The following is a 24,327-nucleotide window of genomic DNA, read 5'->3' as shown; positions in this document are numbered from 1 at the left end:
AAGAACTTTGGGATTTCAGAGTCAAAGGCCCGAGGTACAAATCCAGCCATGCTGTGTGACCATGGGAAGTCACTTAACCTCTCTGAACATGAACTCGAAATACCTCCTCTGAGTTGTTCTGAGAATCGAATGATATAGCGCCAAATGCAACAGCTTTGTAATGCAGAAAAGCAATATAAGCATACTTTTTAATTTTATTTTTTATTCTATTTTATTTTTATTTAAATTTATTAACTTTAAAATTATTTTAATATTTAATTCTTTCCTCAAAGGCCTTTCAAGATTACTTTCCACACAATGTATCTTGTACGTGCATAATTATTGGTCTGTTTTTTCTTCCATTAGAATGTAGATTCCTTGAGGATTTTTTTTGTTGCTTGTTTAGATTTGCTTCAGCGTTTCTCGGCAGGCACAGTACTTAGCACAATGAATGACACACAGTAGGCACTTGGTTTCCACACTGGCAGACTGCGCTTCGGTCCCTGGCTCAGGAGCCGCCAGGCTGGGGCACTTATGTAATTCACCTCCGCACACTGAGCTCCTCTACCTGAAGTGGAGTTCAAACCTACCCGCCCAGCTGCGGGCACGGGCGGGCAGAAAACGCGCTCGCACCCCTGGAGGGCCCGGAACTGGAGGGCCAGGATCCGAGAAGCTACGTGAAGCTCTCTCGGGGGTGAGGGTGGGGGTGGGGAGTAGGAAAGGGTGTGCATCGAAACCCCGAGTCCATTTGTGCATCTCCGGAGGGGCGGGCGAAAGGGAGAGGGAGCGGCTACAGCAGGAGCTCGTTGATTGGTCCCAGGGAAGACGCCGGGTCTCCCTCCCCGGTCTTTCCTCTCCCTCCCGTAGGGGAGTGTGAGCCTACGTAAGCTCTGCGCGTCACGGACGGGGAGACGAAAGGGGGCGTGTCCTGGCGCCTCCCGGCTCCCGCCGATTGGCGGGAGGGTCAGAGCTGTGCTCCCTGACCGGCCGGGAGGAGGGCGGCGCGTTGGGAGGCCCTCACCCAGGGGGGAGACTTGTGGACCTGTCCAGTAGCAAGATCATGGCAGCACGAACCGGTCAGGGGGTCTTGAAGAGGGTGGTCTCGGGCTATCGCCCGAAGTCGGCGACAGCACCTGGGGGCCCGACCCCGACGCGAGGCCCCTCGAAGAGCGTCAGGTAAAATTGTCGGGAAACCCTGCGGTCTTTGTAGTCTTGTTGTTGAAGTCTGTCTCTGAGGCGGCTGCCGGGGGTGGAGGGAGCGGGGACGCGGAGGAGAGACCGGGGCGGGGGAGTACATTCAGGCCCCGGCCGGCCTTCCTCGAGGCCGCGGAGTCCCTCGTATGGAATCCAAAGGAATGACGGCCCCGCCCGCTGGGGGCTCGGGTTGAGCCGTGGTAAGTGCGGTGGAGAAATAACCTGCTGCGGGGTTCTTCCGGCCTTTCCCCCGCTGCCGGCGCGGAAGCCGGAGCTCGGGGTTGCGGGGGGAGGGGGTCGGTAGCCTGGCCCCGCTAATCCTCCGCCCATTGTCCCGCCGGATGCCCTGACAGGCCTTCCTGACTTGGGGTTAGAAGCCCTTTGCTCCCCCCGCCTTTTGACGCTTGCCAAACGAATCGTAATCGAGTTGGGGTGAGGACATGGGGGTGGTGAGCGGTCCTAGACGGTGCTGACCTGGAGACCCGAGTCCAACCCCAGCCTCTGCCGCTTGTCGGGTTCAGTAACCTTGAAAGTCTGGCACTTGCCCCTTTGACTTTTAGGTTTGGAGAGGGAATGAAGGGACTTCCCTGAGCTCTTCTCTTATTTTATCTTGTCACTGATGGGTTACCGGGGATTGATGATGATCTATTTGTGAAACATTTTCTATTGGTAAAAGTGTTGTACAGAAATCAGCTCATTTCATCCTTAGAAGACAAGTGCTATTAATAACAACTAACTTTTCCAGGCTCTTGCCTTTGAGCTTTGCAATTACTATCTCATTTGAACCTCAACCACAGCTTTGATAAGTAGATGCTATTGTAATCCTCATAAGGCAAAGGAGGAAACTGAGGCAGGCAGAAGTTAAAGGACTTGCCCAGGGTTAACTTGGGTTAAATTGTGTCCCGAAAATATTAAAAGTTTGTATTTGAAGTGAAGAGTAAATGTAAACTTTATCCCAGTGAGGGGAAAATATGAAGAAATACAACCACAGCAAAGAATACAAAAATCATTCCCTCGCTATTAAAACTTTTGAGTGGAATCTAAATTTCTATTCATTTGCTCCCTGTGTCAATTTTTGCTGTTGTTGTTGATTCTCTTGTGATTCTTTTGGTACAGGAAACTCCACCCAGACAGAAACCGGTGCTCCACTTCTGAGGTAGTGAGGCTTTGCCCAGCTTCATATAACTAATAAGTGTCTGAGGCTAGATTATCTACTATAATTCCTAGCTACCCCCATCTCATATATACAAAGCACAAATTAAGTCGTCATTATTCAGTTAAAGGAATTTTCATTTATGAAACACTTCACAATAGCATTTTTTTTAAGGTATCAGCCTCCTCTACTAGATTTAAAATTATCTAATTTAAAAAAATTTTGTTTAGCATACCTCTATACACTGAGCAAGCAGAGGAGAAATATTTTATGGCATAGTTGGACATCAGAGTAGAGAAATTTTAGAGCTCTGTAAGTATTGTAAAGAAAATGTAAGTTGTTAAGTGAGGATTTGGTTTCTAGTGGCTACAATACTGTAGTATGTGGCATATCCTGTTGTTGGCCTTTTAAATTTCTTCTTCATGAATAATTTTCAGTTTGTTTTTAGGAGGGTTTTTCCATTGGAATTTATCTTTGACTTTTATTTTAAAGTCAAGTGTGAAATAATATTTACTTTTTTTTAAGGTTATTTGTTTGATACTTTTTTTTTTCACAGTAGTATTTTGTTTTTCCAAATATATACAAAGATAGTTTTCAACATTCATTTTTATAAGGCTTTGGTTTCAAAAAGAGAGCAAGCAATATGATATGTGCAATCCTTTTAAAATATTTCCGTATTTGTCATGGAGAGCAAGAAAAATCAGACCAAAATGGCATAAAAAACACCACAAGAAAAAAACAAACCAAAGAGCAAACCCCTCCCCCCCCAAAAGGTGGAAATACTATGTTTTGATCCACATTCAGTTTCTATAGCATAGCATTTACTTGACAGAAATTTCCCTAACAGGCAACTTGGCAATCAGTCCTCAATTATTCACATTTATGGAATTATGTCAAAAAGGTTGTTATCATCAAGAGGATATGTAATTCCAGCCAGTTGAAGACAAAATGGCAGGTGCCTGAAAAGTCTCTCTCAAATATGTACTTAAGAAGTATAGTTTCCATAATGATTTCAAGAAGACTAGGAGAAATGGTGTCCAATTTCTGATATTAGAGCAAAATGCCAATGTGACCAAACAGACATCATTTGAACTATTCAGTAATCTATGAACTCTTGTTTTATATTAGCTCATTTGTCTGAATATGGATGGTTCATATCTGTCTGCCCCTAAGAAATGTATTGGCCAATCCTATTTATGGTGTACATTATAAATACTACATATAATAAACTTTAAATCAACAAGAAACTGTTCTGAATACTGTCCCAAAAAATATTGTCCAAATTTGATGATTAGGTTCTCCAAATGCTCCTATTCACAGATAATATACTCATTGCCCTGGAACATTTTAGAGCTTCCTCAAAGATGTCTGTGGTGTAATACAAGAGATTAGGCTAACCATGAACACTGTAAAAACAAAATGAATAAAAAAAATTGTTCAGATTAATAAACAGATGGAAGGGTGGTTAGTTTATTGATGTAAAGTATCATATATCTTTGGTGAATGCTGCAGATGGATAATGGGTTGGCCCTAGAATTGAGTAGAATGAGATTTTACCATTGCCTTTAAGAAATTGTTGTAACATTTAGAACAGGAGGCAGCATGGTACTATGGAAAGAACTTTGAAACTGAAGCCACAGGATCTGAGTTCTAATATTGACTATGTCATTTTCCTTCTTTTGTACTTCAGTTTCTTCATTTATATTAAAAAAAAAAAAATGAAGGAATTGAGCTAAGAACTCGATCTTCTGCTCTAGGTCTGTTTTTGTTTTTGTTTTTATTTTGTATAGTGACTCTTTTAGCTACAAAATCTCATCTCATCCCATTTATTAAATCATCCGTTTCTTGGAGTTTTTTCAGTATATGAATCTTGCCATCTACCTCTTTATGCACCAGTTCCCACTTCTGTTCACCTTTTGTTCAGGTAACATTAATCAGGTATCATAACAAATTTATATTGCCATTGGAACCAGAAGAGAGTAATAGTCTTTTGTTCTGTTTTATATTGCCACTTATTGTCCTTGAAATGGCCTAAACCACTCCTCAAATCACCATTCCCCAGTTAAGTGTTATATTTCTATAGGAAATATTAGATTCTTGAGGGCTAGGACTTCATCACTTTTTTATTTGCAGCTCAAGTATCTAGCAGAGTATCTGAAAAAAGTACATGTTTTTAAAAATGTTTGCAGGTGTACCTCAGACAATTAATACTTCCTAGCTGTGTGACCCTAGGCAAGTCATTTAACCTCAATTGCCTTAGCAGAAAAAAAAAAATGATCAGCATAGCCTCACTGCAAGCTCAACAACTGAGCTCAAGAGATCCTTCAAGGCCTTAGCCTCCCAATTAACTCTGGATCACCGACATGTGCCACCACACATACTCTTTAACAATATTCTTCTTGTATTGTTATATATGTTGTGAATCATGGAACAGAATTATTAAAACTATAAATAACTTAGACAACATTGGAAAGAGGCAAAGTGGATAGAAGTCATATTATTACCAGCTACATTATTAGCAATAACTTGTTGCTGCCATCAAAGATATATATGTATGTATGTATATATTATATATATTAGGCTAGAGATATGATGAGAACAAGAAGCAGTAAATGAATAACCCAAATATATAAATTGGTACCTTCAAGATAGATGCTAAAAGAATAAGGAGATATACTCTGAAATCTCTGAAAAATAATTTCACTTATTTTCTTCATTAGCCTTAGATTCTTCATCTGGAAAATAAGAGAGTTGGATTCAATAAATTAAAATTCTTTGATTCAGGCTATCTCTAACACATTGAATCAGTCCTCTATAGAAGATTTATGGGGAAAAACAGGCAAGAATCACAGTGGCTGAGGTGTGAAGTTGCAATTGTTTACATTAGTGAAGGAAGTAAACTGATAAAATCACAAATCTGATGAAGTAACTAGGCAACTTGTTATATTAGTCAGGATCATATAAAAATATGTTTATTTCTAAAGCTATAAACATACTTGGGAGTGGGTCATTTGACATGAATTCTTTTAATGAAATTCATTCATTGAATTACTGTATTATCATTAAGCCCTTGGTATGTCTTCATCAGAGAAGGTGTTGTGTTGTAAAAGCAAAGCAGAATTGCAGTAGCTCAAAAGAAATGTGAGATGTACAAATTCAGAGACGTCTCCCCTCCTAATGTTCATGTGAACTATTTGTGCTCTGCCTGTGGTGGAGCCTTCAGAGCTTGTATTGGTCTGATCAGGCACAGTTGATACAGTGTAACTTGACTCCAACATAGTGATGTCATTTTGTTCCTTTTCAAGAATGAAGGACAATAATCAACTAAGTCCTTGAAGGAGTAATGATTTTTCTGGAGAGTGCCTTTTTCTTAATATTTTATTTTTCTTCAATTTAATATAAAAACACATTTTAACATTTCCTTTTCTTTTTTTTTTTTTTTTTTTTTTTAAGTTTCAAATCCTATTCCTCCTTCTTCTCCCCTCTCCCTAAGTTAAGTATACCTGATAACGGGTATATTTGTGCAGTCATGTAAAACATTTTTGTAGTCATAATTTTATATAAGAAAATTTAAAAACCAGAAAGAAGGAAAGTGAAAAATAGTATGCTTCCGTCAGTATTCAGACTTTCTTAATTTTTTATAGAAAGGCTGATAGTATTTTTCATTATGAGACCTTTGGGATTGTCTCGCATCATTATATTGTTAATAATAGCTAAGGTATTCACAATTCTTCATTATAGAGTATTGTTACTGTGTATAGTGTGGATATATATAGTGTATAGTGTTCTCCTGGTTTTGCTCACTTCACTTTGTAGCAGTTTTTCTGAATTTTTTTAGTTTTTCTGAAATTATCCTTCTTATTTCTTAAAGCACATTAATATTCCATTACGATTATATAGCACAACATGTTCTCTCAATTCTCAATTGAAGAACATTCTCTAAAAATTCCAATTCTTAGCTATAAAAAAAGTTTATATACATATTTTTGTACGGAGTAGGTTCTTTTCCCCTTTGTGATCTCTTTGGGATACAGATCTAATAGTGTGGTATTGCTGTATCAAAAGGTATGTACAACTTTATAGCTGTTTGGGCATAGTTCCAAATGGCTTTGAGAATGATTGGATCTGTTTACAATTCCACCAACAGTATTAATGTCCCAGATTTCCCACATCCCCTCTGATATTTATTAGAATCTTTTTCTGTAATAGTAGCCAATCTGAGGTGGTCCCTTAGAATTATTTTCATTTTCATTTCTCTTAATAACTAGTGATTTGGAGCATTTTTTATATGACGATAGATAGTTTTAATTACTTGGTCTGAAAACTCCCCATTCATATTCTTATTTATTTATTTATTTATTTGTTTATTTATTTATTTATATGATTTATATATGTACTTTATTTAATTATTATATTTATTTATCAGTTAGAAAATGACTTGTATTCTCATCAATTTGACTCAGTTCTCTAAATATTTCAGAAATAAAGCCTTTATCAGAGAAACTTCTTATAAACATTTTTTCCTCAGTTTTCTGCTTTCTTTCTAATATTGGTTTCATTGGTTTTATTCATGCAAACACTTTAAATTTAATATGATCAAAATGAACCATTTTCTATTTCATAGTGCTTCCTATATCTTGCTTGGTCTTAAATTCTTCTCTTCAGAATGTATTTTTAAAAGAGATGAACAAGAAATTGCAAGTTAGTTTTGTTCCAGCAAATGCTATTGTCATATTGATCTGGGTTAAATGTTCATTTATAGATAGCAGGTGCAAATACCAAAAAGATATACTTTGTCTTCCTTTATCTCTTTGGATGTGTGTGTGTGTGGTTTTTTTTTTCTTTGAGGAAATTAAAACATTATCTTTAGATTTGTTAGTAGGTCTGTTACTCCCTAGAAATTTTTAAAAGACTTATGTTATGAAATAAAATATTATACTTCAAAGTTTGCAGGGTGCTTTAACAAATATTATTATCTTCACAACAGCCCTGGGAAAAAGGTACTATTAATATCTCCATCTTATAAATGAGGAAACCAAAAATGAGGTAGAATTAAGTGCTTGACCAGAACCATACATGGAGATTAGATTTTAATTTTAGTTCAAGTGACTTCATGCCTTGTTCTATCTACTGTGCCCCCTAACTGGTGTGAAATAATTATTAAATGGTCTTTTTTATTGTTAAAGGAGAGAAACATGCATTATTCAAGTATAGGAAAATTGACATTTCAAATAGAAAATAAAGAATTTCAGTGATGATAGCCTTTTATGATTTTAGCCTGAATGGTTTAAGTTAATACTTTTATTTGGCTATATTTGCAGAATGAAACAACTCAGTATTATTTCCATCTTATTGAAGTTTTGGGGAATTAAATGATTGTGGAGGGAAAAAAAAGTCATATAACTGTATAGCCACAAAACTGCAGTTTCCAAATGGTTACATAAACATACATTGGATACCATGTGCTAACTGCTCTGTCATTATCAACATGCAAAAAGTGTTCAAGTACTGGGCCAAATACCATGAGTCTTATGCCATTCATAGCCATTCTTACTTCAAAATTCAATATTTTGGTTCTAGGATTTTAAGGATGAAGTAAGAAAAAAAAAGTTTTGAAACCTATAAGGCAACTCTCAGAGAATGACTAGGTTATGTTCCAAATTCAATGTTCTTAATGCTTTTTACAAATATACCCCAAATACCATAGCTTTCCACAAATTCTTCTTTCCTGTACCATATTTCTTTGTAACAAATAAGTAAAATCCAACAAAGTAAACATCTTAGGGAGGAAAAAAAAAAGTAAACACATTGTCTACATCTGAAAAGATTACTTTGTATTTCTAATCAAAGATGTTCCAGCCATTGTGTGAAAAAGAATACTTCAAATATGTAAGTCAGATAACTTTTTATGAAAGATATGAAATCTTTTACCAGTGGTATTCCTTTACGTTATTGTGGCCATTATATTAGCTAGGAGATACAGGACATAGAGTAGTGGACCCAGAAAAATACCTAAGTTCAACTCCAATCTCAGATCTTTACTTTCTATGTGACCCTGGGAAAGTCACAATCTCCTTCAACCTTAGTTTTCTCATCTGTGAAACAGAGATAGTAATAGCACCTATCTCCCAGGATTGTTATGAGGATAAAATAAGAATATTTGTAAAGCACTTTGCAAACTTTAAATTGCTATATAAATGCTAGTTATCATTATCATTATTAAATTATTCTATTTATTTCACTAAATATTAGTTTATATAGATTTTCCCAAGTTTCTCCGAAATCTTTACATTAATAATTTCTTAAGGTACTGTAGTATTCTGCCCCAGTTTGTTCAACCATTCCCCAGTCTAAGAGATCCCATTTTGTTTTCCAGTTCTTAGAAACAGTGGGGGCTGTTTCTGCAGAGTGGCTCTTTCCATTGTAGTGTACTGGCTTTTTAAAAGATCTCCAGCTTGGTAGAACCAACAGATCTTTGTACCCTGCTAGTTTAATCTTTTAAGAAACCATTCTGGCCACCATGCCACAGTGAGGCATGAGACCTGGACTTTTTTGTTTGTTTGTTTAGTGACTTGCCCAGGGTCACACAGCTAGAAAGTGTTAAGTGTCTGAGACCAGATTTGGACTCGGGTCCTCCTGAATTCAAGGCTGGTGCTCTATCCACTGCGCCACTTAGCTGCCCCGAGACATGGACTTTTACGGAGGTTCTACTTTGGTAAAATTGGAGAAAGCCTAAGACTACATTATTTTTATACTTTACAATGATTTGGAGATTTAGGATGGTAAATTTGTTCCTCATTGAAGATTGAAAGACTTTTAAATAATCCTTGGTATTTAAATTACGTCTTTTTCTGATGTAGTTAGAGTGAGATCCAATTAATTTTCTAAAATTAAATTTTTTATGAGATGATTGATGCCAGCTCCAATGATCTTGTGATGAAGAGAGCCATCTACACCCAAAGAGAAAGAGAACTGTGGGAACTGAATGTAGATCACAACATAACATTTTCACTGATGTTGTTTGCTTGCATTTTGTTTTCCTACTCATTTTCTTTCCTTTTAGATCTGATTTTTTTTTTTTTGTGCAGCAAGAGAATTGTATAAATATATTTACACATATTATATTTAACATATATTTTAACATGTATAACATATATTGGATTACTTGTCATATGGGGGGGGAAGAAGGGGAAAATCTGAAACACAAGAGTATGGAAGGATCAATGTTGAAAATTTATCCATGTATATGTTTTAAAAATAAAAGCTTTAAAAAGAAAAGAAAAGAAAAGAAATTGTTTTCAATTAACCAAAATATCTTCACTTCTCTCCCCCCCCTCTCCCCGGACCATTGAAAAGAAAAAAGAAAAAAAAAATTTTTGTTAACAGATTGTTGTTTTTGCATTGGCTGAATCCAAAAAATATTTCTCTCAGTCTTTTTTTACCCTTAGGACATGGCTAATATGTTTTGCCCTGGAATTATTTTTGGTCATTGATTTAATAGTTCTTAACTCTTTAGAAGTAATTTGTTTTAATAATGCTGTTATTGTATGTCTTATTCAAAATTTATTCATTTTGCTTTGCATCGGTTCATATAAGTTTTCCCAAGTGTTTCCCCCCCCATACTTCCTTTTGTCATTTGCAATTTTCCATTATCTTCATGTACTATAATTTGTTTAGCTATTCTCCAGTTGATTGGCATCTCAATTTCCAGTTCTTTGCTCCTATCAGTTGTATTTTGATCTTTTGAGGAATAATCCATACTAATGGTAGCTGAGACAATTAGTTTGATAACTTTTGCCCTCTTAATAGATGAATTGAAATTTGATAATTCAGAATAGCTTGAAATTTATATTTTCTTAGGAAATCAACACATGCAGTTTACTAACTTTTGACACCATTAAGTTGCCAGAAACTGAATTATAATTTTTGACAATTCAAACTAGCCTGAAATTTACACTTGCTTAGAAAATCTTTTTGTCAGGGGCAGCTAGGTGGCACAGTGGATAGAGCACCAGCCCTGAATTCAGGAGGACCTGAGTTCAAATGTGGTCTCAGACACTTCACACTTCCTAGCTGTGTGACCCTGGGCAAGTCACTTAACCCCAGCCTCAAAAAAAAAAAAAAAAAAGAAAAGAAAATCTTTTTGTTATATATTATGCAAATTAATGGTGCAAACAAAATTATAAGGGGAATGCTTAAAATTAAATATTTTTAAGGAAACAAGTTACCAGATAACCTTAAGCACATCAGAAGCATCTGTTTAAATTGATATACCAGTTTATTTCTAATGATCATTGTAAAAAAATTGATGGTTTAATATGAATTACAATAAATACTTGAAAAAAACAAACTTGCTTTTCTAATGTGTATAATTGAGAATTTTCTCTTAATTTAAACTGTTCTTCCAAATTAGTTTCCATGTATGTATAACATGTACATATTTTTGTTTACAGTAGTAGATCCATGACTGGGTCTTATATTTCATGTATATATACATATATGCAAATATATAATTATACATAATATACAATTCTTCCTTCATCTAATTCTTCTAATCTAGTTTAATCTTTTTTTTTTTTTTTTTAATTCTCTTCAAAAATCTGTATAAGGCTTGGTTTTTTTGTCTTTATCTTTGTTCATGCTAATCTTTTTTTCTGGAATGCTCTTCAACCTTCTCTCTACTAATTAGCATTTGTCATTTCTTTCATGAACTGATTTAAGACAAACTCTTTTAAGAAGCTTTCCCTGAGTAACTAATCTATCCTAATCATTCCTTTTCTCCAATTTCTGTTAGCACTTAATACAATGAAAACCCTTGTAGCTAAGTCTCTGCTATCCAAGTTTATGACTATCTTTTAAATTTAATTTAATTTTCAATTCTGAATTTTCTCCCTTTAATTTCTTCTTCTCCAGGGGGCAGCTAGGTGTCGCAGTGGATAGAGCACTAGCCCTGAATTCAGGAGGACCTGAGTTCAAATGTGATCTCAGACACTTAACACTTCCTAGCTATGTGACCTTGGGCAAGTCACTTAAGCCCAGCCTGGGTGGTGGTGGGGGAATTCTTCCTCTCCTTTACTCATGCAGGAGACAAGAAAAATAAAAATTTTTGCATACATGTGTAGTCATACAAAACAAATTCCCATCAACATTACTACCTTTAAAAATTCAGTTAACAAACTCCTTACTTTCTCCCCGTCCCTGACATTCATTAGAGTCACTGGTTTCTCAGCTACTTACTTAAGACAGAAAAACAGAAAGTCAGAGTCTTGACAAATAGTTCTTGAAAGACTGTTAGTCCCTTTAGGATGCTATACTTAAGTTTTAATCATGTATTTTTTTCCTATTTAATTTATTGTTTTAAGACAAGAGGCCCTATATGTCTTTTGTGACTACCCTCTTTCCAGTAATGAGTGAAATAATATTTTGGGTAAGACAAATAGATATTCATATATATTTGTTGAATAAGTGCAGAGTGATTTAAGTAATACTTGAAAAGCCTATTTCATTTTAAGTGCCCAAATATGTTTTTGGCAGATAAGAATTTTTCCGTGTACAAAAAATGCAGATTAGTGAGGTCATAAAATAAATGTCCAGAAAAGTACAAATAATAGAAGGAAAGATTGAGAAAGAAATGTACATGAGAGTTATATCATAAATAGGAGTACATAAAGACCACAAAAAATTTAGAAAACTTTATGTCAAAAAGGCAGCTAGCTGAAAAGAAAAACAGAGAGAACACACACCAAACCCCCAGTGAATGAATGGCATCAGCAAACAGAAAATATTGTATTTGATAATCTCTGGATACAAAACTTCATATATTGACCAAGAATACATCCACATATTTTTTTGAGATGAAGTGGCAATAGCAGTTAAATGTATGCAAAATTTTTAAAGTCCATGGAATGAGGGGAATTGATCCAATCACATTAAAGCATATGGAAATACATTGCACAAGATAATTGTAAAGTTCTTAAATAATCATTGATTAGGTATTATGATCATAGAGATCTATCATCAGTCCAGCTCCCTGCTTTAATAGATAAGGAAACTAAAGCTGTGAGCTGTTATGAGTTCCTATGCTGGTGCCTATTCCACATTTCCTAATATGTCCACCTGTTTAGTGTGTTGTATGTGGCCAAGACAAGACAAGAAAAGCATAAAAAAACTGTTCCAGCTTTTGGAGAGAACAATCCTAGAAACATTGACAATTTCATGCTATCATTCTTCTTTCACAAATCTTTAAGCTTTTCACGAGAATCACACTTGTTTACATTGAAACGGCTTTCCAGAACCAGCAAGTGATTGTTTACATACATGTAATCTATCATTAAAAAGATATATGGGTTCCTCTTCCTCTACCCTTACACACATACCCTTTTTAATACCATCTATATAATAGACTTCAAAAAGTCATTCAACTTAGTAGAATAGCAGTAATTGAGCATATGTTGAAAACTTTTGGAATATGTGGTGAAAATTCAAAAACATGATTTTTATCTATAAATAAGTATAAATTCATCTCAAATGAATGTGTTTGTAATTTCCTCTTTTTCTAGTCGCTAGAAAGTAGATAAATTGAATGGGATAAATTGAATCTATTGCAAGTTCATATGACTGTAAGTTGACTTAAAGTCAAATTTTCAGGGAGAAAGCATTTTTGTATTTTATGATGTGGCGGATACTCTTTCTCATGACTATAGGCTTGTTATTTTTAGTTTCCATTAGGTGTTTAAAAAAAAAAAAAGGAACCTACAAAATATATAAGCTTATAAAATGTATTATGAAGTTTATAGTTTCATATTTATATGTTTCAGTTGTGATGATTCTAAAATATGATAGTTGTTTCACGAGCTCTAATTGTGTGCTTATTGATAATTGTCCAATCACTCTAAGAAGTCAATTTTTTGTATTTTCAGACATTTGACTTCCTGTGGTATTTTGATGACCAAAGCGCCTTCATTACACACTTCACTTATGCCTAAAGAGACCTCTGCAAGAACTTTCTTCAAAATTGCTGCCCCTTTAATAAACAAAAGAAAAGAATATTCAGAGAGGAGAATTATAGGGTTTGTATAAAATTAATAGTTTTAATAAGTGGCAAGTAAATGTCATTTCTCTGATAATGGAACCTCATTTACCCCTTTTATCTTTCTATAGATTCTCTGATTTTTCTTTTAATAGTTTTTCTGCTAAGAAGTTTTATTTCATTTTTTTTTTTTGTTTCTTAATTCATTGCTTCTTAAATTTTTTAGTGATTTACACGTTTTAAAAGTATAATTTTATTCTACTATGTATGATAAAAGTTTAAACCTAATAATTTACAAATCATTTTAGTAAAGCCTTCTGTATTGTTGCTTATGAAATTTGGTCTCCTCTTTTTCTCACTTTTTAATTTCTCAGAGGCAATTCGGTTGTATTTTATGGATTTATTTTATTTATTATCTTTACTTCTGGTCTCCAACAGATTAAAAATTCATTGAGTAGCTACTGATTTGGCAAAAGGCATGGGAATGGAGAGAACTATTAGTTCACATAAATACATCGAATACATTAATACTTTTGAGCAGATAGATGGAAATTCTACCAAATCTGCCTTTTAAAAAATTAAAGGTAAACTTTACCAATTTATCATCGATGATCCAATGACTGAGATTTCTCTCCATTTTCTATATTTGACATAATTGAATCCCCTCTCTCTCTGACTTTTGTCACTCTTCTTTATAGAAAGCTTCATTTGTATTTAATTCCTACAATTATTTCATTTTAATAGGAATCTATTTAGATTGTAACTTCATTTAATTTAGTTCACGTATATTGATTACTACTATGTATTACATATTTGCTAGACACCAATAATATGAAAATGTAAATAGTATTCACCTTCAAGAAAACCACCATTCCCCATGATAGCTCTATTTTCCTTCTCCTTCTGCAGTAAAGGGAAGGGAAGTGGTTGATTGAAGATTGAATGTGTACAATTAGCTCATTTTACTCCCTCGCCCCTCTACTCTGTACAGTAATTAGAAAGAAGCAACTTCAACAAATGTGAATACAAAATGATTATTGAAAAGAGTTCTTTTGTTTCTTTGTGCTTCAAAGGTACTGAAAAATGTGAAACAAGCCTACTTAACTTATACACACACACACACACACACATATATTTATATACACTTATATACTTTACTTAATGTTCTTCACAATTTCTGAAATACTATATAGTTTTAATTTTCTTATGCTCCCTACTTTAGTGATTTTATTTTATTTTATTTTAAAAATCTCTTTTTCTTTGACCCTATAACTGGGATTGAAAATGCCAATGAATAAAGCAACGGCAAACTTCTTACCTCTAAGGAAGTAAAAGAATGAAACTAACAAGGATTGAGGGTTTGCCATTAGGCTAAGTTCAGGAGCTAGCCTCCCACCCCAGTTGAGTGGTTTTTAATTACTTCCAAGGGTGAGTATAATGAAAAAGTACTGTACTTAAAAGTCAGGATTATAGTTATTCCTCTAACACACTAACTAGTTTGACCTTGAATAAGATATACTCCCTGTTATAGGCCTTAGTTTCCTTATCTGCAAAATAAGGGGATTGGACTAGAATATCTTTACAGTACTCTAACTCTAAAAATTTTAAATTTCTTTGGAATTAAATTGGAAAAAATACTTATCTCCAACACCAACTAAAATACACTATTAGGTGCGAAAAATTGTGTTAGGAATTCAGAAGTATACAGTTCCTTAATTCCACTTTAATGATTTGGGGGCAGGGGAAGAATGTTTTAAACACTGAATATATTTATTAGAAAAAAATTTAACTAAAAGAAAACTCCAGCCCTTCAAATAAATTTTCTTAATTTGGAAATATAATTTGCTACTTGAGCCTATGCTATGTTTCCTTCTTGGTTGAAAGAGTTTCAGTTCCTTACAATTTTATCTTAAATATCCTTTAACATTCTTTAGTTTAAAGAAAACTAGCCAGTCATTTTTGTTGGAATACTTTTTGTAGTAATTAGTGTCTTCATTTCTTTTAATTCACGAACCTTTTAAAGTAGGTGACACATTGATCATTGTCCCCATTTTACAGGAAACTTAAGCCTCAGAGAAGGGAAAGGCCTTGTCTCCAGATGACACAGCTAGTAAGTAGCAGAGCTGGGCTTGAAATGGAATCTCCAGAGCCTCTCATTCCAAGCCCAAGGGCTTTTTTTAAACTACATTTTGTTTTGTCTCTACCAAAAAAAAAAAAGCTAATTTGAAGAAAATGGCATTCTTTTAAAATGTCCATATAGAGCCATAAACAAGAACACTTAAGTATAGTAATTTCCTGTTGAGTGGCTTGTTGCTTGTTGTTATTAGCCAAAAACCTGGAATGCCTGTTATGTGTGTATATTTGCTTTGCTTATGTATTGCATTTAATCAAATAATAATAGTAACTAACATTTATCCTAGTACCTTAAGGTTTGCAAAGCACTTCCCATTTATTTTCTCCTTTAATTTTATAGCAAAACTATTATTTTTCCTATTTTACAGATGAGGAAACTGAGTCTGGAAATGTTAGTAACTTGCCCAGGGTCACACATCTAGCAAGTGTCTAAGGCATGATTTGAAATCAGGTCTTCCTGACTCCAAATCCTGCACTGTATCCACTATGCCAAATATGTTGTTTATTTTTTCTTTGAATAGTTAATTTGATGTTAGCAGAGATTTGGCTTTCCTGTATTAATGGCAAGAGTTCTTCAGTGATTCATTTTGAAGGACGTGTCTTAAGGGCAGTTCTTTATCAATGTATTCTCATTTCTTACTCTGATGCTTCTTGTCCCTCCCTATTTAGGGAGAACTGCGGGTAGCAGGAGCAATAAAAGAAGGAATGCATTTTGCTATTGCTGCTAAGAAAAGAAAATGGAAAAAAAATTCACTTGCTCATAATGTCAAAGGGTCTTGCACTTGTCAAAACCACCATTCCCCATGATAGCTCTATTTTCCTTCTCCTTCTGCAGTAAAGGGAAGGGAAGTGGTTGATTGAAGATTGAATGTGTACAATTAGCTCATTTTACTCCCTCGCCCCTCTACTCTGTACAGTAATTAGAAAGAAGCAGCTTCAACAAATGTGAATACAAAATGATTATTGAAAAGAGTTCTTTTGTTTCTTTGTGCTTCAAAGGTACTGAAAAATGTGAAACAAGCCTACTTAACTTATACACACACACACACACACACACACACACACATATATTTATATACACTTATATACATATATAGTAAAAATTAAGACATGAGTTTTTTAGAAACTTAAATAGAATTTTGCATTTGAGCAATGGAAGAATAGAAACATTTTCTACTCTTATGTATAATGTGAAGAAAAGACGCTAGGCTAGCACTAATTTGTGGTAATATTCATTCTTCCTTTGTAAAAGATGAGAATGTTTTTTAAAGTATCAAAGTAACCTGTTGAAATGGTAGACAAGAATAGTCTAATAGATAAATGGAAAATAAAGATCTCAACATAATCAACAAATTAAGTTTCATGGATTTTTAATCCAATTTCTGGAAACATAAGTTTATTTTATTACTTAGTTCCCCATCTCTTAATTCAGTTTTGAAGTTATTTATTCTGGAAATTAATGTCTCTGTCCATAATGTTGCCCCATATGTGTTTTTTGTTTATATTTACTTTAAAATATTAACATAACAGAAACATATATATATATATATATATATATATATACAATTCTATACTTTATTTCAGATATTCTATGCAAGAAATGTATGATGTAGTATCTGGTATGGAAGACTACAAACATTTTGTACCTTGGTGCAAAAAATCAGATATAATTTCAAAGAGATCTGGATACTGCAAAACACGTCTAGAAATTGGGTTTCCACCTGTGTTGGAGCGATATACATCCATGGTAACTTTGGTGAAACCACACTTGGTCAAGGTAACTTTTTTCCTTATTTATTTAGTTTTCCCTTAGTGTTTTTTAGTATTTAGTATTTCCCCCTAGTTTAAGACGTTAATATACAGTTGGAGTAGGAAACTTTTTCTTTCTATTGAGGCCTAGTATTCCATAGTTTTAAGCCAACAAGTGAAAACAAATTTGTTCTTGGGTTTCTTTTTAGAAAGAAAATACTCCATTTTTAAGAAAACAGAAAATTACTTAGAAGAGAAAGTATATTTTATGCAAATTAAGAGAACAAAGTCAAAGAATAGAAATGTTTTGTCCCCCTTTAATATGTGCACAGCCTTGCACATAACAAGCATTTAAGTGTATTTTGTTCTTTATGAACACAAAGAAACAAACAAGACAAGTATATACAGACCAGAAAAAAAGGCTTTCCTGGAATAGCATCCTTGTGACTTTCCACTGTTATTAGAATCAAAATGAGAATATGTTCTGTTTTTGTGACTACTGGTAATTTCCCTAGCATATTTTTACTTGGTACTTTTTCTAAGAGCCAAATACTATATTACATCTTTGGCATTCAGCTAAGTTAGGGAAAGGATATAGCAGCAGCTCTGTGACAGCAGAGAGAAGGATTCTAAGTCAGGATTTCATTGTCAGACCTATTTCTGCCAGACCTGGAGTGATGTAGAGAAACTTAGCTATAGAGGTTCCTGGGGGCTAGTGCCCTTATCTGGTGATCTTCAGAAGTGCCTTAGGGCAGGTTTTTCCTGTGACTTCTCCTGTTCCTTCCTTTTAGCTGCCTCTTAGAAATATTTAACTTGGTCATTTAAAAGCAAAAAGAATTATGTTCACTGATTTGAATTGCATATCAGTTGTGCCTAATTGCTGTGCAAAACAGTAACTATTATGGCTGTCATTGAATTCTAAGATATTTTAGAAGATCTGTGATTGCTTTAGTGTGGATCATTCCTTCTAACAACATATTTATGCCTTAATAGATATGGTAAGTTGAGCTAATCAAAAAGTTTCATCACTGGGGAGTGATGAATGTTGCTGGTTTGAAGTGCCTATTTGAAACTTGTCAAGTTGAGTAAAAGTCCATAGTTTTCACTGTATTTCCAGAGCCTTTCAGAATCCAGGACTATTTCTATATCATGTATCATCAAAGTAATTCTTTTTAGAAAGGTTGTTAAATATGAAGCAGATCACATTTGTTGTTAAGTTTTGACTTCAACACTAAACAGTTAAATTCTCATTTTGCTTCTCTTGAATCTTGATGGCCTCTCAACCTTAAATTTATGTGACCATTTTCTCAGGGAATATAATTGTAGAAAATCATGAAAAATCATAGTTACATAACCCAAGTCCAATTTCCTGTATACTAATTTAAGAAATATTTAGGAAGATCAAGGAGAATACCTGAGGCATTCTGGGACTGCCAGAAATTTGCCTGTAACTTTTTGAGCCATTTCTTTTAATACTAAAATTTTCCATCAACCAAAACCTTTAAAATATGCAAATATTTCCAAAAGAAGAAAAGGTTTGGTTTACCTTATGATCTGTTTCTCAGGAATGTTTTTTTTATATTTCCCTAGTTCACCTAGGGAAAGCAATCAATACTAACAGTACCCATAGCATTCAGTATATTCTGCCAAATGCTATTGGGAATGAAATATTTGAGATTTCTGATGAAGTTCACCAGTAGGTGGTTAGATTAAATTGTGATTGTATTTGTGTAAAAATAAGCCATGAGAAATACAGTATATTTCCTCTCACCCCTTTCTCCTTTATTTACTCTTATTCCTACTTTTCATTAATAATGATCCCATGGATTATACTTGTATCTCTTTGTTTTAAGTACTTAAGATATTGGTTTTGTATTTTGTGTGGCTTTTCCTCCAGTTCTGAGGGAACACTTAAGGAAGGGAGATGATGTGGTTCACAACACTTCTAAAACTGGCCTGAATCAGTTAGTGTATTGATAAACAAAGAAATATATAAACCTGTGATTTCCTCAGTCAGTATGTGGCCCACTGGGAACGTTATGTATGGTTTCGGGATCCTTGTTTCTATTTGAATTTGACACTAATGCTCTATTCCATTCTCCATTTACATTGTAAATTTTAGTGTTCCATCTTTGGTGATTTTCCACAACAAACATGCAGTGAATGTTTCTCTGAATTGCATTGTTTTACACCAACTTTCTCTTTTAACTTATAAATTGTATTATGTTGATTAAGTTAAGGAATTTGCTAATAAAGATAATGATTAATGTGGAACTTTTGAATACTAATTAGATACAGTGTTTTAATCATTAAAGAAAATCTTGAAGTCTAACCAATAATTTAACACAGAGTCAAGTTTATTAATGGAGATGATAAAAAGAATAAACTTTTAAAAGTCATCTATAAATAAAACTTTTAAGCTCCTGCATCTTGTCCTTGGCAGTCATTTTCAAATATTAGTTACTAAACATTAACATTTTCTTCACATAAAATTGCTATCTAATAAATAAATATACATTTGTTTCAGATTTCTTCAAATAAATTTCCATATTTTAAACATTGGTTTATAGGTTCAGAGGCTTTAGATGAGACTGGAAAACAACAACCAAACTTAAGAATAAGTCTTATTCTTTTGACTCTCATTCTGACATATATTATCTCTTTGGATGTTAGAAATTGGGACAGATCCCTCAATCCCTTTTTTAGTATATATAGGATAGGACAGAATTCTGAGTTTCTACTGTTGGGAACCAGGCATCCAGCCCTGGATAATAATTCAGGAAGTCAGTTCCCTGAATAAATATAGGAATGGTGATAATTTGTTCCCTTAGTGAAGTATTTTACCTATCCACTAAATCTTATCCTGCTTTCAGTTGTCTGACATGTAAAAGTTTTAGCTTTTCCAAATGTTTATTTCACTCAGTGAACCTTAGCCAATACCAAATGGATGCATTTAACTGTGCCTTTATATCATATTCTAGGCAACCTGCACAGATGGGAAACTTTTTAACCACTTAGAAACAGTTTGGCGTTTCAGCCCTGGCCTTCCTGGATATCCAAGAACTTGTACGGTGGATTTTTCTGTATGTATATAATAAAATACTTGAATTATTCAAGTCAGATATATGAAATCAATAGAGAAGTGAAGTAAATAGACTAGTTGATCATCTTGAATATATTTGTGTCATGACAACAAGCTTCCCAAGAATTGTCAAACTTGATCTTGGTGGTTCATGTGGACAAAGGATACTACCAGATATAATCTAGAAATCTTTGTTAAAGATTATAAAGTCCAGAGCAAAAAAGAGAAGAACTTGACCCATAAATGGTATTTTTATCATTTTTGCCAGGTGAAGATAGGACAGAGGCAGATTTAAGAAGTGAACACAATGGCAATACACTCTTTGAGAATAGGTTATAGATTTCTGGATAATGACTTCAAATATAGGAATTATGATAGGTTTTTGAGAGACAAAGCAGGGACAAATAAATGAGAGGTGGATAGAGCACCAACCAGACCTGAAGTGAAGAAGTTCAAATCTGGCCTCACAGCTAGTTGGCATACTAGATAGAGTACTGTTCCTGAATTTAGGGGGACCTGAGTTCTAATCCACCATCAAACACTTAACACTTACTAGCTGTGTGACCTTGGGCAAGTCACTTAATCCCAATTGCCTCTTTTCTCCCTTACTCCCACCCCCTACCCCCGCCCCACCTTGGCCAATCTTGGTCTAAAGACACTTACTAGCTATGTGAACCTGGGGAAGTCACTTATAATCCTCTTTGCCTCAGTTTTCTCACCTATAAAATGAGCTGGAGAAGGAAGTAGCAATTCCCCTCCAATATCTTTGCCAAGAAAATTCCAAATGGGGTTGTAGAGAGTCACACATGAGAAAACAACTGAATAACAATGAGAATTGTGTCAGCAACACTAAACCCAGAATGCACTACAGTTGGTGATAAATAATACTAAGGACAAATGTTAAATCACAGCATAGTTTTTGGTTTTGATTTTTTTAAAACTATGTGAGAGCAAGAGAAGGGTCACAAAACATCCTTCTGTTCAGGGAAAACAAGATGATGATTACTAATGGTAAATACTAATGACAAAGCAGAGGTGTTTGTAATATAATATTTTTCTTAAGTATAAAAGTAATTAGAAGCTAATGGAAATCCAATATATGTAAGGAGACAATGAGGTAGTTCTAGGTGGCCCCAGGTCATCAGGCCAGAACTACAGCTGGAAAATATTATTTATTTGCTCCCAGTGATCTCTGAAATATCTTAAAAACTGAAAGAGGTTTCCCAGGATGGAGAAGAGCAAATGTTTTGATTTTCAAAAATGGGAAGACTTATATTTGTGGTAAAATTCTGGAACACATAAGTAAATAGGTAGGTTTGGTATATTAGTGCTTAGAAATAAAAGCAGTAATCTCTGTGAGACGATATGTCTTCATTAAAAATTTTAGACTAACCTAATTTACTTTTTTGACAGTCACTAAAATAAGATTTATACTCCAGAATAATACTGTAAATAGAATATGCTTTAATTTCAGCAAAACATTTGATATAAATCTCTCATGCTGTGCTTGTGGTTGAAATGAAAAGAGGTATGAGCTACCAATGCTTATTTCAGCACTCCATTCCTTTATTTCATTATGGGAGAAGACCTGAAAAGAGGGAACAAAACAAGCTGGAGTGTCACTTGGTGTGAGCTTAAGCAAAGCTTTCTCTATCTTCCTTGTGATTTCTGTCTTGTAATTACGCAAATTTCTGTTTTTATGTAGCAAAATTCAGCCTAATCTATAATTGCAGATTGACAAATTTCCTATAAGGAAACATTCTTCCTTCTAATGTGAAGTTAACTAGGAATCTCACTTAGACACTCATAACCCTTTCCTACATTTTGTGTCTGCCAGAGATACTGATTTTCCTTAGGACAATGGTTCTAAAACTATGCATTTGCTAGTTCTTGTTGATTATACTTGTACAATTTTTTTTTTTCTTTTGGCCTCTATCCCCTCCACTTAGGACTATAGCTCTAGTTCAGGCTCTCATTAGTTTGGACCTACACAATTGCAAAAACCTCTTAATTGCTTTTACTGCCTTTTGTGTCCCTTCTGTTCGGTCCATCCTTCATATAGCTGCCAACTGTGATGCTTTCCATTGCCACAAAACTTTTGTCCATGGCTCCTTTGATCCATAGAACCAACCTCTTAGGTATTTAAAATTTTCCAGTTTGACTCTCCCATGTCTTTTCTACATTTGTTATCCATTGTTTACATTCATGCTCTTGTACAGTCCAGCCAAAATAGCTACATGCTAGTCCTCAGACATGAAATTCCATTTTTCTCCCTTTGCTTTTGCACACCTCATACCTAGAATATACTCTTTTCTTTCAGTCCTTAGGACCTCTAGCTTTTTTCAAAGTTCTACTCAAGCCTCCCCTTCTCTAGATTCTAGCTCTATTCTCAACCTAAATCTATTCTGTATTTACTTTATATACATTTTGCATAGATATTTATATGAACATGTTGTTTTCCCTAATAATGTGGGCTTCTCGATGAGAGACTAATATTTATTTTTGGATACTCAGTGTCTAGCAGTGTCTATCACATAATAGGCACTTAAATATTAGCTCATTCATTTTCTATACATATTTCACCTTAAACAATTTGACATTTCCCCACAGATTTCCTTTGAGTTTCGTTCTCTTCTACACTCTCAGCTTGCCACACTATTTTTTGATGAAGTTGTGAAGCAGATGGTAGCTGCCTTTGAAAGAAGAGCATCCAAATTATATGGTCCAGAAACTAGTATACCTCGGGAATTGATGCTACATGAAGTTCATCACACATAAAAGAAAAAGAACTGGTGCTCTCTGCTTATAATTATGATTTTAATCTAGTTCACTTTAAAAAGTGTTTTCATCACTGTGCTTTCAAAAGACAGGCTGTTAAACCTAGCTTAGAGTGTAAAAATTACACCATTGAAAATATGCACACAAAATATGCAACCAGATGTATATAGAATTATTTGCTTCAATCAAGTGCAATTCAAGGTAATTTGTACATTAGCATGTTCTGTACTTTGAATAATGAAATGTAGTTACTATTGCTAGAATACTAATAACACTTTTCCCAGGACAATTTCAAAATTGTAAATCAAAAAAGCAATTGTAATTACTATTTTACCTGAAATAATAGTTTTTCTGCTGTGTAATATATTCACAATACATCAAGTTTAAGTTATTAAATCCAAAATATTTGTAACTTATTGTTATAGGGCCTACTTTGATGGCCTGGGATGTTTGATAATCATCAGTGCATCATTAAGGTAAAAACTTTGTGACCTAAAAATACTGCTTATGAGAGTATGCAGCATACTTCTATGTATTTTCATAGTGATTATATTAGCCTGATTTTTTATTATTTTTTGGTCAGTGGTCCAGAGCTTTAAGCTATTTTCCTAGTAATTTGTACCTTTCTCCAGGTACTTATTTGGCTGCTCTTTCAACACTGTTAATTGAGTGTCCAATTGCATTGACAACAGACTCAGATAGTTGGGTTGACATCTCTGGCAGTTTGCATCCTCATATTTTTATTTATAGTGTGCATTCACTTTCAATAATGTATTTTAAACCTTAACTGATATTTTTTTAAACAAATCAATGTAAGCACTGAAGAGGTAACTTAATAAAGTTAAAGCAATTTGTTTACTTTTTTGCATAATTGTCATTATAATTATTATTTTTATAAATGCATATTTATAGCACAAGAACAAAGTAAGTAATCATTTCTGATGGCTTAGGGTTTATCCCCATATCTATCATTATTCCACAATTCTCTCTATAATCAAATTCTACACCATATGAACTTTTAAATCTAAAAATCATTTTCATAAAATAATTGTACCATTATCTTTTTCACTCTTTAAATATCACTTTGACAATATTTAGGTGAAACCAGAACTGAACATATTTTTAAGATTTCAACAAATTGACCCAACACCTTCCTTTAGGTTAAGATACCATCCCCAGTTTACAGGTGAACAAATGTAGCTGAGCTTCAGTAATTTGCCAAGGCTAAGA

The 24,327-nt window shown here is 34.1% G+C and overlaps 1 protein-coding gene across 1 annotated transcript; it reads left to right on the top strand.

The window, feature by feature from the left end:
* The first annotated feature begins 891 nt into the window (after window positions 1-891).
* Window positions 892-23,955, top strand: COQ10B (coenzyme Q10B). Its single transcript, XM_074302782.1, has 5 exons — window positions 892-1,155; window positions 13,246-13,395; window positions 17,073-17,265; window positions 20,219-20,320; window positions 22,930-23,955. The coding sequence occupies exons 1-5, from the start codon at window positions 1,040-1,042 to the stop codon at window positions 23,095-23,097; spliced, it is 729 nt and encodes a 242-aa protein (XP_074158883.1). The 5' UTR covers window positions 892-1,039; the 3' UTR covers window positions 23,098-23,955.
* Window positions 23,956-24,327: the final 372 nt, after the last annotated feature.

The sequence above is a fragment of the Sminthopsis crassicaudata genome, chromosome 3 (genome assembly GCF_048593235.1).
Source record: "Sminthopsis crassicaudata isolate SCR6 chromosome 3, ASM4859323v1, whole genome shotgun sequence".
Classification (NCBI taxonomy): Eukaryota; Metazoa; Chordata; class Mammalia; order Dasyuromorphia; family Dasyuridae; genus Sminthopsis; species Sminthopsis crassicaudata.
The sequence above is the reverse complement of the archived record's forward strand: the minus strand, read 5'-3'. Positions and strand labels throughout refer to the sequence as shown.

Coding starts and splice junctions, on each gene's coding strand:
- COQ10B (XM_074302782.1), top strand. CDS start 1,040: ATGGCAGCACGAACCGGTCAGGGGGTCTTGAAGAGGGTGGTCTCGGGC. Junction 13,396..17,072: donor TCAGAGAGGAGAATTATAGG/GTTTGTATAAAA, acceptor ACTTTATTTCAG/ATATTCTATGCAAGAAATGT. Junction 17,266..20,218: donor TGAAACCACACTTGGTCAAG/GTAACTTTTTTC, acceptor ATCATATTCTAG/GCAACCTGCACAGATGGGAA.